Source organism: Monodon monoceros, unplaced genomic scaffold, assembly GCF_005190385.1.
Source record: "Monodon monoceros isolate NGI ecotype Baffin Bay Population unplaced genomic scaffold, NGI_Narwhal_1 Super_Scaffold_18, whole genome shotgun sequence".
Classification (NCBI taxonomy): Eukaryota; Metazoa; Chordata; class Mammalia; order Artiodactyla; family Monodontidae; genus Monodon; species Monodon monoceros.
In genome coordinates, this window is record NW_021703774.1 from 137,155,095 (window position 1) to 137,172,802 (window position 17,708).

At 41.2% G+C, this 17,708-nt stretch overlaps 1 protein-coding gene across 1 annotated transcript in view; it reads right to left on the bottom strand.

The window, feature by feature from the left end:
• ZYG11A (zyg-11 family member A, cell cycle regulator) overlaps positions 1-10,138 on the bottom strand; it is a 57,667-nt gene extending 47,529 nt beyond the window's left edge. Inside the window, exon 1 of the mRNA XM_029228113.1 lies at positions 10,049-10,138. Within this exon, the coding sequence (XP_029083946.1) occupies positions 10,049-10,138 (90 nt within the window). The remainder of the gene's footprint in view (positions 1-10,048) is intronic.
• Between the last annotated feature and the right edge of the window lie 7,570 nt (positions 10,139-17,708).

The following is a 17,708-nucleotide window of genomic DNA, read 5'->3' on the forward strand; positions in this document are numbered from 1 at the left end:
GATTTCCAGCTTCTTTGAATTAGGTGGGGATGCTGGGGATTTTCCTTACTTTGCATTTGAAAGTGTTTGTTATATTTTATACAGAATATTTCCTTTTAAGACTTTATGACATTATTTGCCATATTATTGGACATGGCAGCCTCATTTTCAAAATACAGTAAAGGGGACTTCCCTGGTGGTGCAGTGGTTAAGACACCGTGCTCCCAATGCAGGAGGCCGGGGTTCAATCCCTGTCAGGGAACTAGATCCCACATGCATGCTGCAACTAAGAGTTCACATGCCACAACTAAGGAGCCCATGTGCTGCAACTAAAGACCGAGCAAAAACAAATATTTTTTAAATACAGTAAAGATTAAATCCATATAAAAGATGTTTAGAACATATGTAAAATATTTAAATAATATAATAAAATATAAAACAATATAAATATTTTTAGATATGGGGATATATGTATATGTATAGCTGATTCACTTTGTTATAGAGCAGAAATTAACACACCATTGTAAAGCAATTATACTCCAATAAAGATGTTAAAGATAAATAAATAGGGGGCTTCCCTGGTGGCGCAGTGGTTGAGAGTCCGCCTGCCGATGCAGGGGACACAGGTTCGTGCCCGGGTCCGGGAAGATCCCACATGCCGCGGAGCGGCTGGGCCCGTGAGCCATGGCCGCTGAGCCTGCGCGTCCGGAGCCTGTCTCCGCAACGGGAGAGGCCACAGCGGTGAGAGGCCCACGTACCGCAAATAAATAAATAAATAAATAGATAGATAGATAGATAGATAGAGAAATAAATAATAAAAATAAAAAGAACTCGAACACAGTAAAAAATATACATATATATATATTTTAAACATTCTTGTATTCACCACACAGCTTAAATAGAATATACCAAATTTTTGAAGTTCCTTATACACCCTTCCCTGATGCTACTTCTCATCCCTTCACCCAGAGGTAATCATTATCCTGAATACTGTTTAGTTCTGCATGTTTTTGAACTTTATATAAATAGAATTATACTACAGTATTCTGTTACTGGTTTTTGTTTTATAAATCAGTAGCATGTTTTACAGGTCGATTTCCCACTGAGACCACTAATGACTAACGACTCTGCCTCTATAATATCTAACTACTAATTACATGATTCTAAATATTATCTATAAATCCAATGAATTCTAGATTACTACCTCCAGGTCAGATCTCTCTTTAAGCCACAGTGTTAGATAACCAGTTGTCTCCTTGACATATCTACTTAACTGTGTCACAAATACTTCAAACTCACCATGTACGAAACTGAACTTCCCCGGTCTTTCCCTACTCAGTAAACAGCATCACATCTATTCAGCCGCTTAATCTTTACTGACATTTCCTTACCCTTTATCAACATCCCACACAAGACAGACATCCAATAAATTAGCAAATACTGTTGGTTCTACTTGTGCCAGACATCTTCCATTTGCTACCTACCTCACACCCAGACCCACTCCTTAATCTTCTCTACCTCTACTCTGAGGTGACTTGTGTGGAATCACTACAGATAATTTCCCCAGCTCTTTCTCTTTTAAAGTACCCTGGGCTGGCTATGTCTCCCTCATCACTCCTCTAAAATCAGTCCTCTCTCCTGCTACTGAATAAAGGTTCGTATTCTTCTGAAATTTTTTTTTTTAATATTTATTTATTTATTTGGCTGCACCAGGTCTTACTTATGGCACACAGGATCTCCATTGCCACCTGCAAGATCTTCATTACAGCATGCGGGATCTTTAGTTCCGCATGTGAGATCTTCAGTTGAGGCCAGTGGGACCTTCACTTGTGGCATGCAGGCTCTTAGTTGCAGCATGTGGGATCTAGTTCCCTGACCAGGAATTGAACCCAGGCCTCCTGCATTGGGTCGTGGAGTCTTAACCACTGCACCACCAGGAAAGTCCCCCCAAAATTCTTATGTTGAAATCTAACCTCTAATTTGATGATGTCTGGAGGGAGGAACCTCAGGAAGTCATTAGGTCACGAGGGTGAAGCCCTCACTGAATGGAATTAGTGCCCCTATCAGAGAGGCCCCAGAGAGTTCCCTTGTCCTTTCTGCCATGTGAGAACACAGTAAAAAGATGTATATGAACCAGGAATTGGGCTCTCACCAGACACCAAATCCCCCAGCACCTTGATCTTGGACTTCCTAGCTTCCAGAACAGTGAGAAATAAACTTATGTTGTTTATAAGTCACCCAGTCTACAGTATTTTAGCTATAGCGGCCCAGATGAACTAAGATATTCCTTCTGAGAGGTCCTTTGGGCCTAGGGGTGGCAATAGCTACTGTTCCTGGACATTGAGTAGTATATTATTGTGGTTTTCCATACCTCTCCCTTACCTTTGGAAGTAGTCCCTTAATTAAACTCTCATTAAATTATCCCTATTCTGAGTGTGTCATCTATTTCCTGCTGTGAGTATGACTGTTAAACCTCCCAAATAAATTTCTAGTTCATCCCCTTCTTTCTATCTCCACTACTAATTTCTAATCCAAGTCACTACCATATCTTTTCCTAGAATACTAAAAAACTGCAAATTAGTTTCTCTACTTTCACTCTTAATCCTTTTCCAATCCATCTCTACCCAGAGTTTAGATTCATCATTTCTAAAATATAAACAGTACTATATAACTCTCCTAATGAACATGCTTTAATGGGTACAAGGTAAAAAAACAAAACAAACCAAAAGCTGCATTTTATATACAACTGACAATTAATTGGAAAATTAAATTTTAAAAATTTACAATAGCATTTTTGTTTTCTTTTGATTTGATTTTTGGCCACACCATGTGGCATGCGAGATCTTAGTTCCCCGACCATGGATCAAACCCGTGCCCCCTGCGCTTGGGAGCGCAGAGTCTTAACCACTGGGCTGCCAGGGAATTCCCCACAATAGCACTTTAAAAACCTCAGTGGGGACTTCCCTGGCGATCTAGTGGTAAAGAATCTGCCTTCTGGGCTTCCCTGGTGGCACAGTGGTTGAGAGTCCGCCTGCCAATGCAGGGGACATGGGTTCGTGACCTGGAGTGTCTGGGCCTGTGAGCCATGGCCACTGAGCCTGCACATCCGGAGCCTGTGCTCTGCAACGGGAGAGGCCACAACAGTGAGAGGCCCGCGTACCGCAAAAAAAAAAAAAAAAAAAAAAAAGAATCCGCCTTCCAATGCAGGGGACCAGGGTTCGATCCCTGGTCAGGGAACTAGGATCCCACCTGCCAAGGGGCAACTAAGCCCGCATGCCACAACTACTGAACTCAAGCGTCTCAACAAGAAAGCCTGTGTGCCCCAAACTACAGAGCCCACATGCCCTGGAGCCTTCGTGCCACAACTAGAGAGAGAAAACCTGCATACCACAACTAGAGAGAAGCCCGTGCACCGCAATGAAAGATCCCGCATGACTCAATGAAGATCGTGTGGGCTTCCCTGGTGGCGCAGTGGTTGAGAGTCCGCCTGCCGATGCAGGGGACACGGATTCGTCCCCCGGTCCGGGAAGATCCCACATGCCACGGAGCGGCTGGGCCCGTGAGCCATGGCTGCTGAGCCTGCACGTCCGGAGCCTGTGCTCCGCAACGGGAGAGGCCACAACAGTGAGAGGCCCGCGTACCACAAAAAAAAGGATATGATGGGCTTCCCTGGTGGTGCAGTGGTTGAAAAGCCGCCTGCCAATGCAGGGGACATGGATTCGAGCCCTGGTCTGGGAAGATCCCACATGCCACAAAGCGGCTGGGCCCGTGAGCCATGGCTGCTGAGCCTGCACGTCCGGAGCCTGTGCTCTGCAACGGGAGAGGCCACAACAGTGAGAGGCCCGCATACCGCAAAAAAAAAAAAAAAAAAAAAAGATCGTGTGTGCTGCAACTAAGACCCAATGCAGACAAAATAAATAAATAATAAATCTTTAAAAAAATAATTGAACAAAAATTAAAAAATTAAAACCTCAGGGAATTCCCTGGCAGTCCAGTGATTAGGAACATGTACTTCCACTGCTGAGAGCACGAATACAATCCCTGATCAGGGAACTAAGGACCCGCATGCCCCAAGGCATGGTCCCCCCTAAAAAAAAATCTGTTTTAAAAACCTCACATATAGGCCTGACTCAGGAAGACAACAAAAATCTAAATACAATAGTATCCATAAAGTTTAGCTTACAATAAAATATGGTAAGAATCAGGACAGAAAATAAAATTAGTCAACAGAAACAGACCCAGGGAATCCCCTGGAGGTCCAGTGCTTTCACTTTCACTGCCTAGGGTGCGGGTTCAATCCCTGGTCAGGGAACTGAGATCCCACAAGCTGCGCAATGCCAGGAAGGGAGGGAGGGAGGAAGGAACCCAGAAATAACATAATTAACAGACAAGAACTTTAAAACAGATATTATAATTCATGGATATAGAGGAGAATATGAATATAATGAGGGAATAAATATGCAATCTCAACACAGAAGTGCAAGATCTGAAAAAGACCCAAATGGAACTTTCAGAGTTGAAAAATACATTATTTAATGTAAACAACACATTAGATGATATTATCAACAGATTAGATACTACAAAATTAAAGATAAGTGAAGTTGAAGGTAGTGCAATAGAAACTATCTAAACTGAAACAGAAAAAGTCTGGGAAAAAAAAAGTGGAGAATCATAGAACTCCAAGGGACAATCTTAAGCAGTTTAATACAAATGTATAATTGAAACTCCGGAAGAGAGGAGTTATTGGGGAAGAAAAAATATTTTAAGAAATAATGGTCAAGGAGGACAATGTCCTACACTTGGAATCTATGAAATTATTTTACAGTTTAATATTTATTGAATTACACAGTTAATTCACCAGGTACAAAGAACAACAAACTTAATAGCTTTCTTTTTTAAAAAGTCAAAAAATATTGACTTTAGATACAAAATATAAACCCACTGATCCCAGGAGCAAAAATGGACCCAAAGTGAAATAAACAAAAGATACCACAACATAATAAATGTCTAGAAACCAACAATAAAGAGAAAAACCTTAAGACTGGGGGAGGGGGGAACCAGAGGTAATGTGGACACAGTTTAAAAAAAAAAAAAAGAAGTATGACCACTAAATTTTCATCAGAAGCAATACTAGCCAGAAGACAATGAAATAACATTTTCAGGGATTTCCCTGGTGGGCCAGCGGTTAAGAGTCCATGCTCCCAATGCAGGGGGCCCAGGTTTGATCCGTGGTCAGGGAACTAGATCCCATGTGCCACAACTAAGAGTTCGAATGCCACAACTAAAGATGTCGCATGCCACAACTAAGAACCAGTGCAGCCAAATAAATAAATAAATATTTTTAAAAAAAGAAAAACTAAGTGCAATGAAAATATCTTTCAGAAATAAAAGTAAAATAAAGACATTTTCAGACTTTTTTCTTATTTCCTAATTCCTTTAAGAAATAACTGATTGATCAAAGAAAAAGTAAAAACAATATATTGTGCAATTTCTAACATGCAGAAGTAAAATGCATTATTTCAAAAGTACAAAGTACAGGAAAGAGGTGAGAAAATGAAAGAATACTGTTGTAAGGTGAAGCGATATATTTAAAAGTAGACTGTGGTAAGTCAAACATGTATATTTTAAAACCTGGAACTGTGACTCTCAAACTTAGGACCCCTTTATACTCTTAAAAATTGTATTACATCTTTCAACATTTTCTGCATTAAAACTAAGAAATCTTTAAAATATGTATTAATTCATTTAGAAATAATAAAAGTTAAAATAAAAATCAAATGTTGACACAAAGAACATTTTTTTTTTTTTTTTTGGCCACACCGCGTGGCTTGCAGGATCTTAGTTCCCAGACCAGGGATTGAACCCTGGCCTCGGCAGTGAAAGCACCAAGTCCTAACCACTGGACCTCCAGGGAATTCCCAAGAAAGAACATTTTTTTAAAACAGCTATATTTTCAAAAAGAATTTTTAAGAGTTTAGTGACAACGGCAGCACTGTTTTACATTTTTGCAAATTTCATTAATGTGTGGCTTAATGAAAGAGAATGCAGTCTTAGAGACCCCAGAGGTCTTGAGTCCACATTTAAAAAACTGCTATCTTTGAGTGACCATTAAAGAGAGTTGGGGTGGGGCAGGGAAAGGAGAGGAACAGAACTAGTAAGTCAACAGAAGAGATAAAATGAAACTTTAAAAATACTCAACTGAGGGGATTCCCTGGCAGTCCAGTGGTTAGGACTCCGTGCTTTCACTTCTGAGGGTGCAAATTCAATCCCCCGTCACAGAACTAAGGTTCCGCAAGCTGCGCAGCATGGCCAAAAAAAATATATGTATATACTCAGTTGAAAAGAAGCCAGGCAAAGGAGAAACACAACAACAAACACATAGGACAAATAGAACACAAACAGCAACTTAAACACAACAATTTTGATAATTATATTTACTCTAATTTAAAAGGCACAGATTGTCAAACGGGATTAAAAAAGCAAGCCTGCTGTTTACAAGAGATGGGCTTTAAACAACACAGCATTGTTTAAAAAACACTAATCATACAGACACTGGAGTGACTATGTTAATGTCAGAAAAAGAAGCCTTCAGGAAAAGAATATTATCAGAAATCAAGATGGACATTTCATAATGATAAAAGGATGAATTCATCAAGAAGACATAATTCCTAATGTATATGCACTTACTAACAGCTTCAAAATTCATAAAGTAAAAACTGAAAGAATAAACAGAAAAATTGACTACAGTTGGAAATTAACACTTGTCTTCAGCAACTGATAAAAACAAATAGATGGAAAATGAATAAGAATATAGATTAACATTGGGAAATCCCTGGCAGTGCAGTGCTTAGGACTCTGCGCTTCCACTGCAGGGGCGCACAGGCTGGATCCCTGGTAGGGGAACTAAGATCCTGCATGCCACGCTGTGTGGCCAAAAAAAAAAAAAAAAGAATATAGATTAACATTCTCAATCAACTTGACCTGACATTCATAGACTACTATACCCAACCACAGAACACATACTCCTTTTCAGTGCACATGAACATGCACCAAGATAGATCATATCTGAGCCATAAAACAAATCTCAATAAATATAAATGGATTGAAATCATAGAACATGTTTTCTGACAACAATGTATTTCCATTAAACAAAAAGATATGTGGAATATCCCCAACTATTTGGGAATTAGGCAGTACACTTCTAAATATCCCATGGGTCAAAGAAGGACTCTTAACAGTACTTATAAAATATTTTTAACAATATATCAAAATTTATGAGCATTTCCCCCAAGAAGTAGATATAGTTTAAAACCTTCCCTCAGGGGGAGGGATAAATTGGGAGTTTAGGATTGACATAACACACTACCATATTTAAAACAGATAACCAACAAGGACCTACTGTATAGCACAGGAAACTCTGCTCAATATACTCTGTAGTAACCTAAAGAGGAAAAGAATTTGAAAAAGAATAGATATATGTATAACTGAATCACTTTGCTGTACACCTGAAACTAACACAACGTTGTAAATCAACTATAGTCCAATATAAAATAAAAATAAAAAAAAAATCCCCCAAGAAATTAAAGTCTCAATGGTTTCACTGGTGAATTCTGTTAAACATCTAAGGAATAAATAATACCAATATCCCACAAACTCAAAAAACTGAATAGGGAACACTTCCCAACTCATATTTTAAGGCCAACATTATCTAAATACTAAAACCAGATAATTTTTTTTTTTTTTTGTCCTTGCCGCGTGGCTTGTGGGATCTTAGTTCCTCGACTAGGGATCAAACCCGGGCCCACAGCAGTGAAAATGCAGAGTCCTAACCACTGGACTACCAGGGAATTCCCAGATAAAATATTTCTAAAGAGCAATCTGCCTCATAAACATGGACATAAATAATATTTCAAAAATATTAGCAATAGAATTCTTCGATATATAAAAATAATACATCATGACCAGGTGGTGTTTATTCCTAGAATGTAAAGTTAAATTCACAATCAAAATCCACCACATTAACACAATAAAGAACAAAAACATCTTATTAAATGCTGAAAAAGCACTTAACAAAATTCAACACACATTCATGATTTTAAAAAACAAAAACAGGGCTTCCCTGGTGGCGCACTGGTTGAGAGTCTGCCTGCTGATGCAGGGGACATGGGTTCGTGCCCCGGTCCAGGAAGATCCCACATGCCGCGGAGCGGCTAGGCCCGTGAGCCATGGCCGCTGAGCCTGCGCGTCCGGAGCCTGCGCTCCGCAACGGGAGAGGCCACAACAGTGAGAAGCCCGCGTACCACAAAAAAAAAAAAAAAACAACTCAGCAAACTAGGAATAGAAGAAAAATTCCTTAATTTGACAAAAGGCATCTAACGGAAAAACCTACAGCCAGTATCATACTTGGAGGTGAAAGATCTAGAACAATACAAAGATGTCTATTCTCACCACTTCTACATTCTACAAAAGGTCCTAGAAAATGCATTTTAAAAAAAAGAAAATAAAAAGCACAGACTGAAAGAGAATAAGTAAAGCTGCCTTTATTTGCAGATGACAGATTGTAAAGAAAATCTTAAGAAATCTTAAAAAAACTGGAGAAAATAGGTGGCTTTAGCGAAGCTGTAGGATACAAGATCAATATACCCCCCAAATTATAAACTGTTAAAAAGTATTTACAGTACTATCAAAAACAGGGATAAATTTAACAAAATATGTAAAAGACCTTTACACCAAAAACTACAAAACACTGCTAAACAAAATTAAAAACAGCATAGAGAAATATATCTAAAGGAAAAGTAATCATGCATTGTACAACTTTTAAAATTAATTAAAAATAAAATCTTAACCAAAAACACGAGTGTACATAGTACAGTATGGAACCAGACAGAAAATGGATTAGTCTGATCACTTTTCTAAAGAAAACCTTGTTTTTCAATTCCAGTCAGCGCCAACAAAAAATGTGCTTGACACGCTGTGCTAGTACATACATTAAAAACGCAGCTTTTCCATTAGCTACAAACAAATTTACAAATTATTTAGGCAGCTTTTAAAAGTGAGTCCAAAAGGGTCTACAGGAATACAGGCTAGATCTTTGAAGGACACAAAAGCCAACACGGCGTCAGCGTGTAAAGTACAACCTCAATCAGGATATTTCCTCCCCCCCCCATACTAATTGTGGGTTGAGCGTTCATTAGATTTTGAGTTCTAAGAGCGGTAACCCTTGGGATGTTGTAGAACACGGACTCTGACATCAGAACAACTGATGTCAGGCTCCAGATCATTAGAAAGTCAAGGAAGGGTTCTCAATTTCCCTATACACCAGTAAAATGCCTACAAAAAAATCCGAGATTACTCTGGAAATGCAATACCTGACACACAGTAGGCGCCAAATACAAACTCTTTTGGTTTGCATTTTACTCAGTTTAGTCTAACAGGCATTCCGACGGAAAAGAGAGGGAAACAAACACGTGGAATTTAAGGAATTTCAGTCTTCCGGGTTCCAGCGCCCCCCCGCCGGGCTCAGAAGGTCTTTCCTGTTAACGATCCCGGGACCGACAGGTCATAGCCTCTGGGAAGCAACAGATCCCCATCACACGTGGGGGAACGGTCGAGGTTTGAGGCATTTGGGTGCATCATGACAAAAAGCGCCACCGTCTACTACGGGCCAAGCCTAAAGCCATGCCCAGCACTTACGTCTACATTTACACCACCCTGCAAAATAGCTGCCGCTCTCGCAGGCACAGGTGAGCATCAGAGACCTGAGCAGGGGACTCGCCCAAGGTCACGCGGGAGGCGGGACTCATCCCGCCGCCCCTCCTCTCAGCTGCGCAGGGTCTGCTAGCTCGGCTCCAAGGCTGGGACGCCCTGGGAGGAAAACTCCTCTCCGGCATGCACTTCCCATAAAAGATAGAAGCCTGGCAGGGGGCTCAGCCTCTTCAGACTTTACCCCCGCGTCGGTCAAACGAGCCAACAAGTGCCTCAACACAGTCCCCGACGACTCGCCGTGCTCGCCAGGGGCCTGGCGTCTCGCCTAGGCTCGCGTTCCCCCCTCCCCCTCCCCGGTGCTCACCTGCGCCACGCCGCAGCCCAGGTCGTCCTTCTGAGCGTCCGGAGGGACGATAGTCCGGGGCGAGAGGCCTGGGTGCAAGAAGTGAACCATGGTGAGCCCCGCCGGAGAGGCGTCGAGGAGAGAGCGGCCGTCGAGCGGGGCCCGGATCCCGCGAGAGATGGTCTCGACCGGCACCGGAAAGCAGCTGAACAGCGCCCGCTCGGCGGGCAGGCACTCTGCGCTCTTGCGGAAGGTTTGGGCTTTTGAAAAGCACTCGTCCGCCGGAGACCCCGCCCCCAGGACGGCCTTCCCCACCCACACCGGGCCGACCACCCCTCCACGCCTTGAGGGCCCAACCGCCCTTCTTCCGCCTTTTTGACGCCCCAGAGACCAACTTTAGGCCGGCCGAACCACTCGCCCAACTCCTACGCATCCCTCTGAGACCGTCTCCTTCCAACCGACACCATAGGGCTAGGTACCACTTTCTTGTCGCCGGTCACAGGCATGGCCACGGACCAGCTCTGTGGAGTTGGGAAATAGAATGTGGTGGGCCCTCCGTGTCCCCAGGGACATTGGTTTCAGGATCCACCATATGCAAATCCTCTGAAACTGAAGTACCTTATATAAAATGGTGTAACATTTGCATATAACCTAGGCACCTTGTCCCCTATACTTCAAATCACCTCTAGAGTGCTTATACTAATACAATGTAAATGCTGTGTAAATTGCTGGTACTGGCAAATTCAACTTTTGCTTTTTCAAATTTTATGGAATTTTTTTTCTGAACATCCATAGCGGTTGAATCCAGGGATGGAGAGCCTGTGAATAAGGAGGGATGATTGTATACATTTTTTTAAAATTACTTATGGCTGTGTTGGGTCCTCGTTGTTGGGCACAGGCTTTCTCTAGTTGCGGCGAGCGGGGGCTACTCATTGCGGTGGCTTCTCGTTGCGGAGCACGGGCTCTAGGGCGTGCAGGCTTCAGTAGTCGTGGCACACGGGCTCAGTAGTTGTGGCTCACAGGCTCTAGAGCACAGTCTCAGTAGTTTTGGCGCACAGGCTTGGTTGCTCCGCAGCACAAGGTATCCTCCCAGTCCAGGGATCGAACCTGTGTCCCCTGCATTGGCAGCGCAGGCGGATTCTTAACCACTGCACCACCAGGGAAGTCCCTACATTTTGAAATCTGTTTTTTAAAGTCCTTTCTCCTACACATCTGGCAACAGCACCTCTCTTATATCAGACCTCTGTTTCACCTTCTACTGACATTGGATGAATCAAATATCAAAACCACTTCTGATCTAGTAAGTACACAAACTGAACTGCTCAGCTTTCTTGTGACCTAAAAAGTATGGAGAAGACCCTTCTAACCTGCTCCAAGAAAGAAACCCTGAGAGAGAGTAGTGAATTAGTACTCTTTAGCTAATTTAAGAGAAAATATGTCTTGGAAAAGGATAGTTATTAAGAGTAGGAGGCTTGGATTTGAATCCTGCTTTGGAATGCCTGCTCAGCCACCTACTAACTTGTGAACCTTGGACAAGGTTTTTAATTTCTCTGAAGCTCAACTTCTCCATCAGTAAAATGGGATGAGAATGCCTTATCTCACAGGGTTAATATAAGGATTAAATAAGATAATGTATGTAGGGAGTTCCCTGGTGGTCTAGTGGTTAGGATTCCACGCTTTCATTGCCATGGTCCAGGTTCAATCCCTGGTAGGGGAACTGAAATCCCTCAGCTGCACAACAAAAAAAAAATAGAAAAAAAAAAAGATTATGTAAAACACATGAAAATGAGCAATGGAACAAGTCCTTGATAAGTGGATTCAAATGTTAAAGTTATTTTTCAAGTTCAAATAACTGCAAAATGCTTTCCTTTCACATTTATTCTTTTATTTAATCCTCATACAAATAGAAATCCCAGGCCTTAGGTATCTCCATTTTACCCATAGAGAAACTGAACTACCTGAGAGATTGAACAGACAAGTTAAATTTTACCTACCTGATGAGTGGAAAACCTGGGAGTCAAAATTGAGTTTTCTAAATCCAGATCCAATCAATATTCTTTTTTTAATTTAATTTTTATTTTAGATTGGACTATAGTTGATTTACAACGTTGTGTTAGTTTCAGGTATACTTTTTTAAATTTAATTTTTATTTTATATTAGAGTACACTAAATGGACTATTTCCTAACTTCTATCAACTCTCCAACACCTCTTCCCCCAACCGTACTGTCAGTTTCCTCTTTCACTGAAAAAAGAAAAGAATCAGAAAGAACATTCCAAGCTCCCCCCATCACATCTACCCACCTACCAGTATAGGCTCTCTGTCTTTGCATTCCCTCCTATTACTATGAACTATTTATACCCTTATCTAAGGCCAACTCTGGACTTGTGCAATAGATCTCATCTTCCCTTGCTTAGTCAAAGACATCATCCAGCAACATCCTTTCTCCTGAATTATCATTTTTCCCCCTCCTTCTTGGATCATTCCCACCAGCTGATATTTTTCCCATAATTAAAAAAAAACACTTCTTTTGACCTAATTTCCCTATACAGGTATTGCCCTCACATCTCTTCCATCCTTTAGAGCAAAACTTATCCAAAATGTGGTCTGCACTTGCTGTCTCCAATTTTTCTCTTACCATTTTCTTTCACCTCTGCCACTCTACTAACCGTTCTTGTCAACTTCAAAGTTGCTAAATTCAGTTGTCACTCCTCTCTCATTTATTCAGCAGCATTTGACCCAAGTGATCATTTCTTCTTCCCTAAAATACTTCCTTCATTTGGCTTCCAGGATGCATCTTCTCTGCCGCCTCCCCCTCCTTGCCTTCTTCCTTCTTCTTTCTTTCTCTTCTCCTCCTACCTCATTGTCTGCTCCTTCTCATCCTCTTGATTTCTCATCACCCAGAGTTCTAAATCTTTGTGTACCCCCAAGACTCAGTACTTACATACCTCTTCTCTACCCATTCTCTCTTACTTGTGGTAATTTCATCTAGTTTCATAACTAAAAGAAATCTATATGCTGATATATCCCTATTTTATGTGTCTATCCTGTACCTTGCTTTTGAACTTCAGGCTGATACATCCAGCTGTCTATTCAACATATTCATCTGGTTATCAAAATAGCCTTATGTGTCCAAAAGTAAACTCCTGTTGTCCTCCCCCTGACCTGCTTTTCCTGCCAGTCTTTCCTTTTTCAGTATATGGCAACTCTTTCAGTTGCTCATAACAAAAACATTCGAAATAATTTTTAACTCCTCTTTTATTCTTATATCCCATATCCTATCTCTTAGGAAATCCTATTGACTGTGTCTTCAAAATATATCCAGAGACTCTCTATGTCTTATCTCTTCTACTGCTACCCTGGTCCAAGCCCCTGTCATAACCCACTTGAATTCTTACGATATCCTCCTATCTGGTTTCCCAGCTTCCAGCCTTGTTTCATTAAAATCTATTCTCAACATAGCAGCTAGAGTGATCACTTTAAACAATCATGTCACCCTTCTACTCAAAAGCTATCTCCAATAGCTTCCCATCTCAGGCAGAATTTAAAAATTCGTAAGGATGGTGCTCTATGAGGTTCTACATAATCTGTTCTTTCCACGCGCTTCTCTCACCTCATCTTCTGCCACTCTCTCCTTTGTTTATTCTACTCCAGCACTATTGGACTCCTTGTTACCCTCATGGATGTCTCTCTTACTTCCTTCAAGTTTTTGCTCAAATGTTGCCAAGTTTTTGCTCAGGACTTACATTAAACAGCAATCCTCACCGCCATCACCACACCCTCCCCATACTTCTTGTTCCTTTTGTTCTGCTTTTATATTTAACGTTGTCATGCTGTATATTTATTTTGTTTCTGTTTATCTTCTGCTCCCTCCCACTAGGAAAAAAATATAAGCCACGTGAGGGCAAGGACTTTGTTATCCCCAGGCCTAAAACAGTGCCTAACTTATAGAAGGTGGTCAATAATATTTGTTGAAAAAAATACATGAAATGGCTACCTAGAAAAAATGAATTGTAGTTGTAAAAGGAAGTTTGTCTCCAAAGGTTGCAGCTATTCAGAGAAGGGCAAACTTTTGTGACAAATTTTGCCTCCACCTCTTCTTCCCCTAATCTCCTCTATGCCCATCTGCTACTTATTCTCCAGTTTTCCACTTCAATTTAACAGTTTCTGAGGATTTAGTTCATGCTCCTAATTGACGCATTACCAGACTCATCCCTTCCAGTCTCTTACCCACCTAAAATGAGTATTCTACCTAAAACACAAATCTGATCACGTTTCTCCCCAGTTTAAAACACTTCCATGGATCCCCATTTTCCTCAGAATAAAATCCAAACATCTTAGGATGGTTTTAGATGGTCCTTCATGATCTGGCTCCTGGTTACATCTCTAGTTTAAACCCTCAGTATTCTCATTATAACATTATGTACTGGAACTTGCCTGGTGGTCCAGTGGGTAAGACTCCGCACTCCCAATGCAGGGGGCCTGGGTTTGATCCCTGGTTGGGGAACTAGATCCTGCATGCATGCCCAACTAAGAAGTCCACATGCCGCAACTAAAGATTCCACGTGCCGCAACTAAGACCAGGCGCAGCCCAAATAAATAAATAAATAAATATTTAAAAAAATTAGCTACTGGGCTTCCCTGGTAGAGCAGTGGTTGAGAATCCGCCTGCCATTGCAGGGGACACGGGTTCAATCCCTGGTCCAGGAAGATCTCACATGCCATGAAGCAACTAAGCCCATGAGCCGCAACTACTGAGCCTGCGCTCTAGAGCCCGCAAGCCACAACTACTGAAGCCCACGCACCTAGAGCCTGTGCTCTGCACCAAAGAGAAGCCACCACAATGAGAAGCCCGCACACCACAACGAACAGTAGACCCCACTCGCTGCAACTATAGAAAGCCCGCACACAGCAACAAAGACCCAATGCAGCCAAAAATAAATTTAAAAAAAAATTAGGTACTGAAATTGTTTCAGTTCTAGAAATGTACCTTTGCACATTCATTGTTGTCCATGCCACCTCCCCCTACTAAGTAATTCCTATTAATCCTTCTGATCTCACTGAGATGTCACTTCCTTTAGAGAGCCTTCACTGACATGCCCCACCCTTTTCCTGAAAACTCTGAATAGGTAGGGGAAGGATAGTGCAGAAACATAGAAATTGGGAAGTTTCAAGAAATTAAACTTCTGAAATGAAATTAGAAAACCAGAGTCAAGGTTTCTTTAAATCATGGTTGGATATCTTTAAGGACTTGGTAAAATTTCTTTAGCTTTGCTGGCATGAAGTATAGGGGAAAGATCATGAGCTCTGATGTCCGAAAAGCCTGAATTCAGATTCCATCTCCACCTTACCTTTGGGTTGTTACTTAACCTATGAGCCTCAGCTTCCTCTTCTGGAAAGTGAGCTAAATAAAGAATAATACCAAACTTGCAGAATTTCAAAAACTAAGAGATTGTCTAACACCCCATGTGTTATTTTTGTGTTCTCAAGTAGACAGGATGATTTGTAAGGGTCATTTGAAGCTCTGTGACTTCGAGCAAGTCTTTGTCTCTTTCTGGGCATCAGAAACACAGAGACTAGCTACTAAGTCTTTGTCTTATCTATGTCTGTAGATTCGGTTTATTTCTCCTACCTAGTGATCAGCAGTAAAACCTGTATTATCATAGAAAAAGCCTGCTTAGGAAACAAAGAAACTGGAACCACAGAGGAGTACAAATCATCAATGGCCCTAAAGAAAAGGTTGCCTCTATTTAGGGAGGGGCAGCCTAGAGTTCAGAGAGCGCCCTCTTGACTAGTCTCCTTCTTTACTAACTTAATTAGTAAAAGGTAACACACTGAAGTAGTGAACTTGAAGAAAGAGAAACCACTCCTGGGGAACCAAATTAACTAAGAAAATGGTTCCCTAAGGCTGATCCAAAGACTCTTGTTGTCTTTATCACAGGTGGGCATCAAAATGAGTAAAATAAGGACAAGTGATACATATAAAACTACATGCATCCATTTAAAGTACTGTCCTTTATTCTGACATTATGTCTTCCTATTTATTGGTTTTAACGATTTTTTTTTTTTTCTAATGAACTTACTGTGAACCCTGTTGCGAGGAAAAACTCCTCTACCAACTTAGGTCCGATTGTTGGAAGTGGAAGGAGACCTGTAAATTAACTGAGAACAGATAAACCAGAGAAAAATTTATTACACACAGTGGAATATCCTACATAGAAAGTAACTCCTCGTACAGCTATGGGGAAACGTTTACATACTGGCTTAGTAAGACAGGGGAGTTGGTTTAGGGCTTCAAAGGATGGAAAGTTATGAGTGTTGTTTGTACAATTATTTGGAAATGTCCTGATGCCCAAGGTCAGTGCCTCTCTGATTGGAGACCTCCCTAGAAATGGGGTTTGTGGCAGCTGACTCTCCTAAAGCTCTATACTAGTTAGATAAGCCATGTTCAGATGTTTTCACATTGAAGTAATCTCTATCTATATCAGTTTCATGGGTTGTTGGTCTCGTTAGCCCCATTATTTGGGGGAGGAAATTTTCTCCCCAAATTTGTAAAATCTTGTGTTTTATTGTAGGAGCCACTACAATAATGACACTGAGGGCCAGTGAGGTTGAAAATCATGAACTTGGAAAGCTGTCAATGTTCTCCATTCTCTGAGACAGGCCAAAAGTGTGCATGGGAACGGCCTTAATGGTTAAATTGGATTTGGGATTGTCCTTAATGGTAAAATTGGTTTTTCCCCTTTATAGCACAGTGATTAAGAGCATAGATTTCAGAGTCTGACAGACCTAAGTCTCATGTGTGACAATGAAACCTAATAACTTGTGACCTTGACAAAGTTATTTAATACCTCACAATTTCCTTATCCATAAAATGTAATGATTACCTTCTTTTTTTTTTTTTTTTTTTCCTGTACGCGGGCCTCTCACTGTTGTGGCCTCTCCCGTTGCAGAGCACAGGCTCTGGACGCGCAGGCCCAGTGGCCATGGCTCACGGGCCCAGCCGCTCCGTGGAATGTGGGATCTTCCCGGACCGGGGCACGAACCCGTGTCCCCTGCATCGGCAGGCGGACTCTCAACCACTGCACCACCAGAGAAGCCCATGATTACCTTCTTTACAAGGCTGTTGCACGGCTTAGTTGAAAAAATATACACTAAAAAAAAATGCTTAGCATAGTGCTTGCCTCGATGTATTTTCTGACTGCATTGGAATGTACTGAATAACTAATGCTATTTGAAATTGTAGACCCCTTACAATAGAATTTGGCGCATAGTGGTAATTGATTGACCCCAAATCCTAAACTATAGTTGATCTGTTCCCATAGGTCTTGAAAAGAGAAGACTCTAAATCCATTGCTAGTACCCACAAACAATAATGTGGTTTATTTCATGAACCAGTTTCAGAGGGCTTTTGATTATACATTTGTCTTTTTATTCAAAGACATCACTACTGAGATTGTACAAAGCAGCAAAGATTCTTCAGAGTGGGGACGCTGGTGTTAAAGCAGTATCTAGGTTTAATCTACAAATTCCTCTACTTACTATCTGTGTGATGTGAGGCAACTCATTTGACCTCACTAGGCTTCCCCTCATTTGTAAAATAGGGGATAATTATCTTCCCTTACAAGATGTTTGAGGGTTAAATACAGCACTTGACTCATTACTCATAATATATCCAGTTT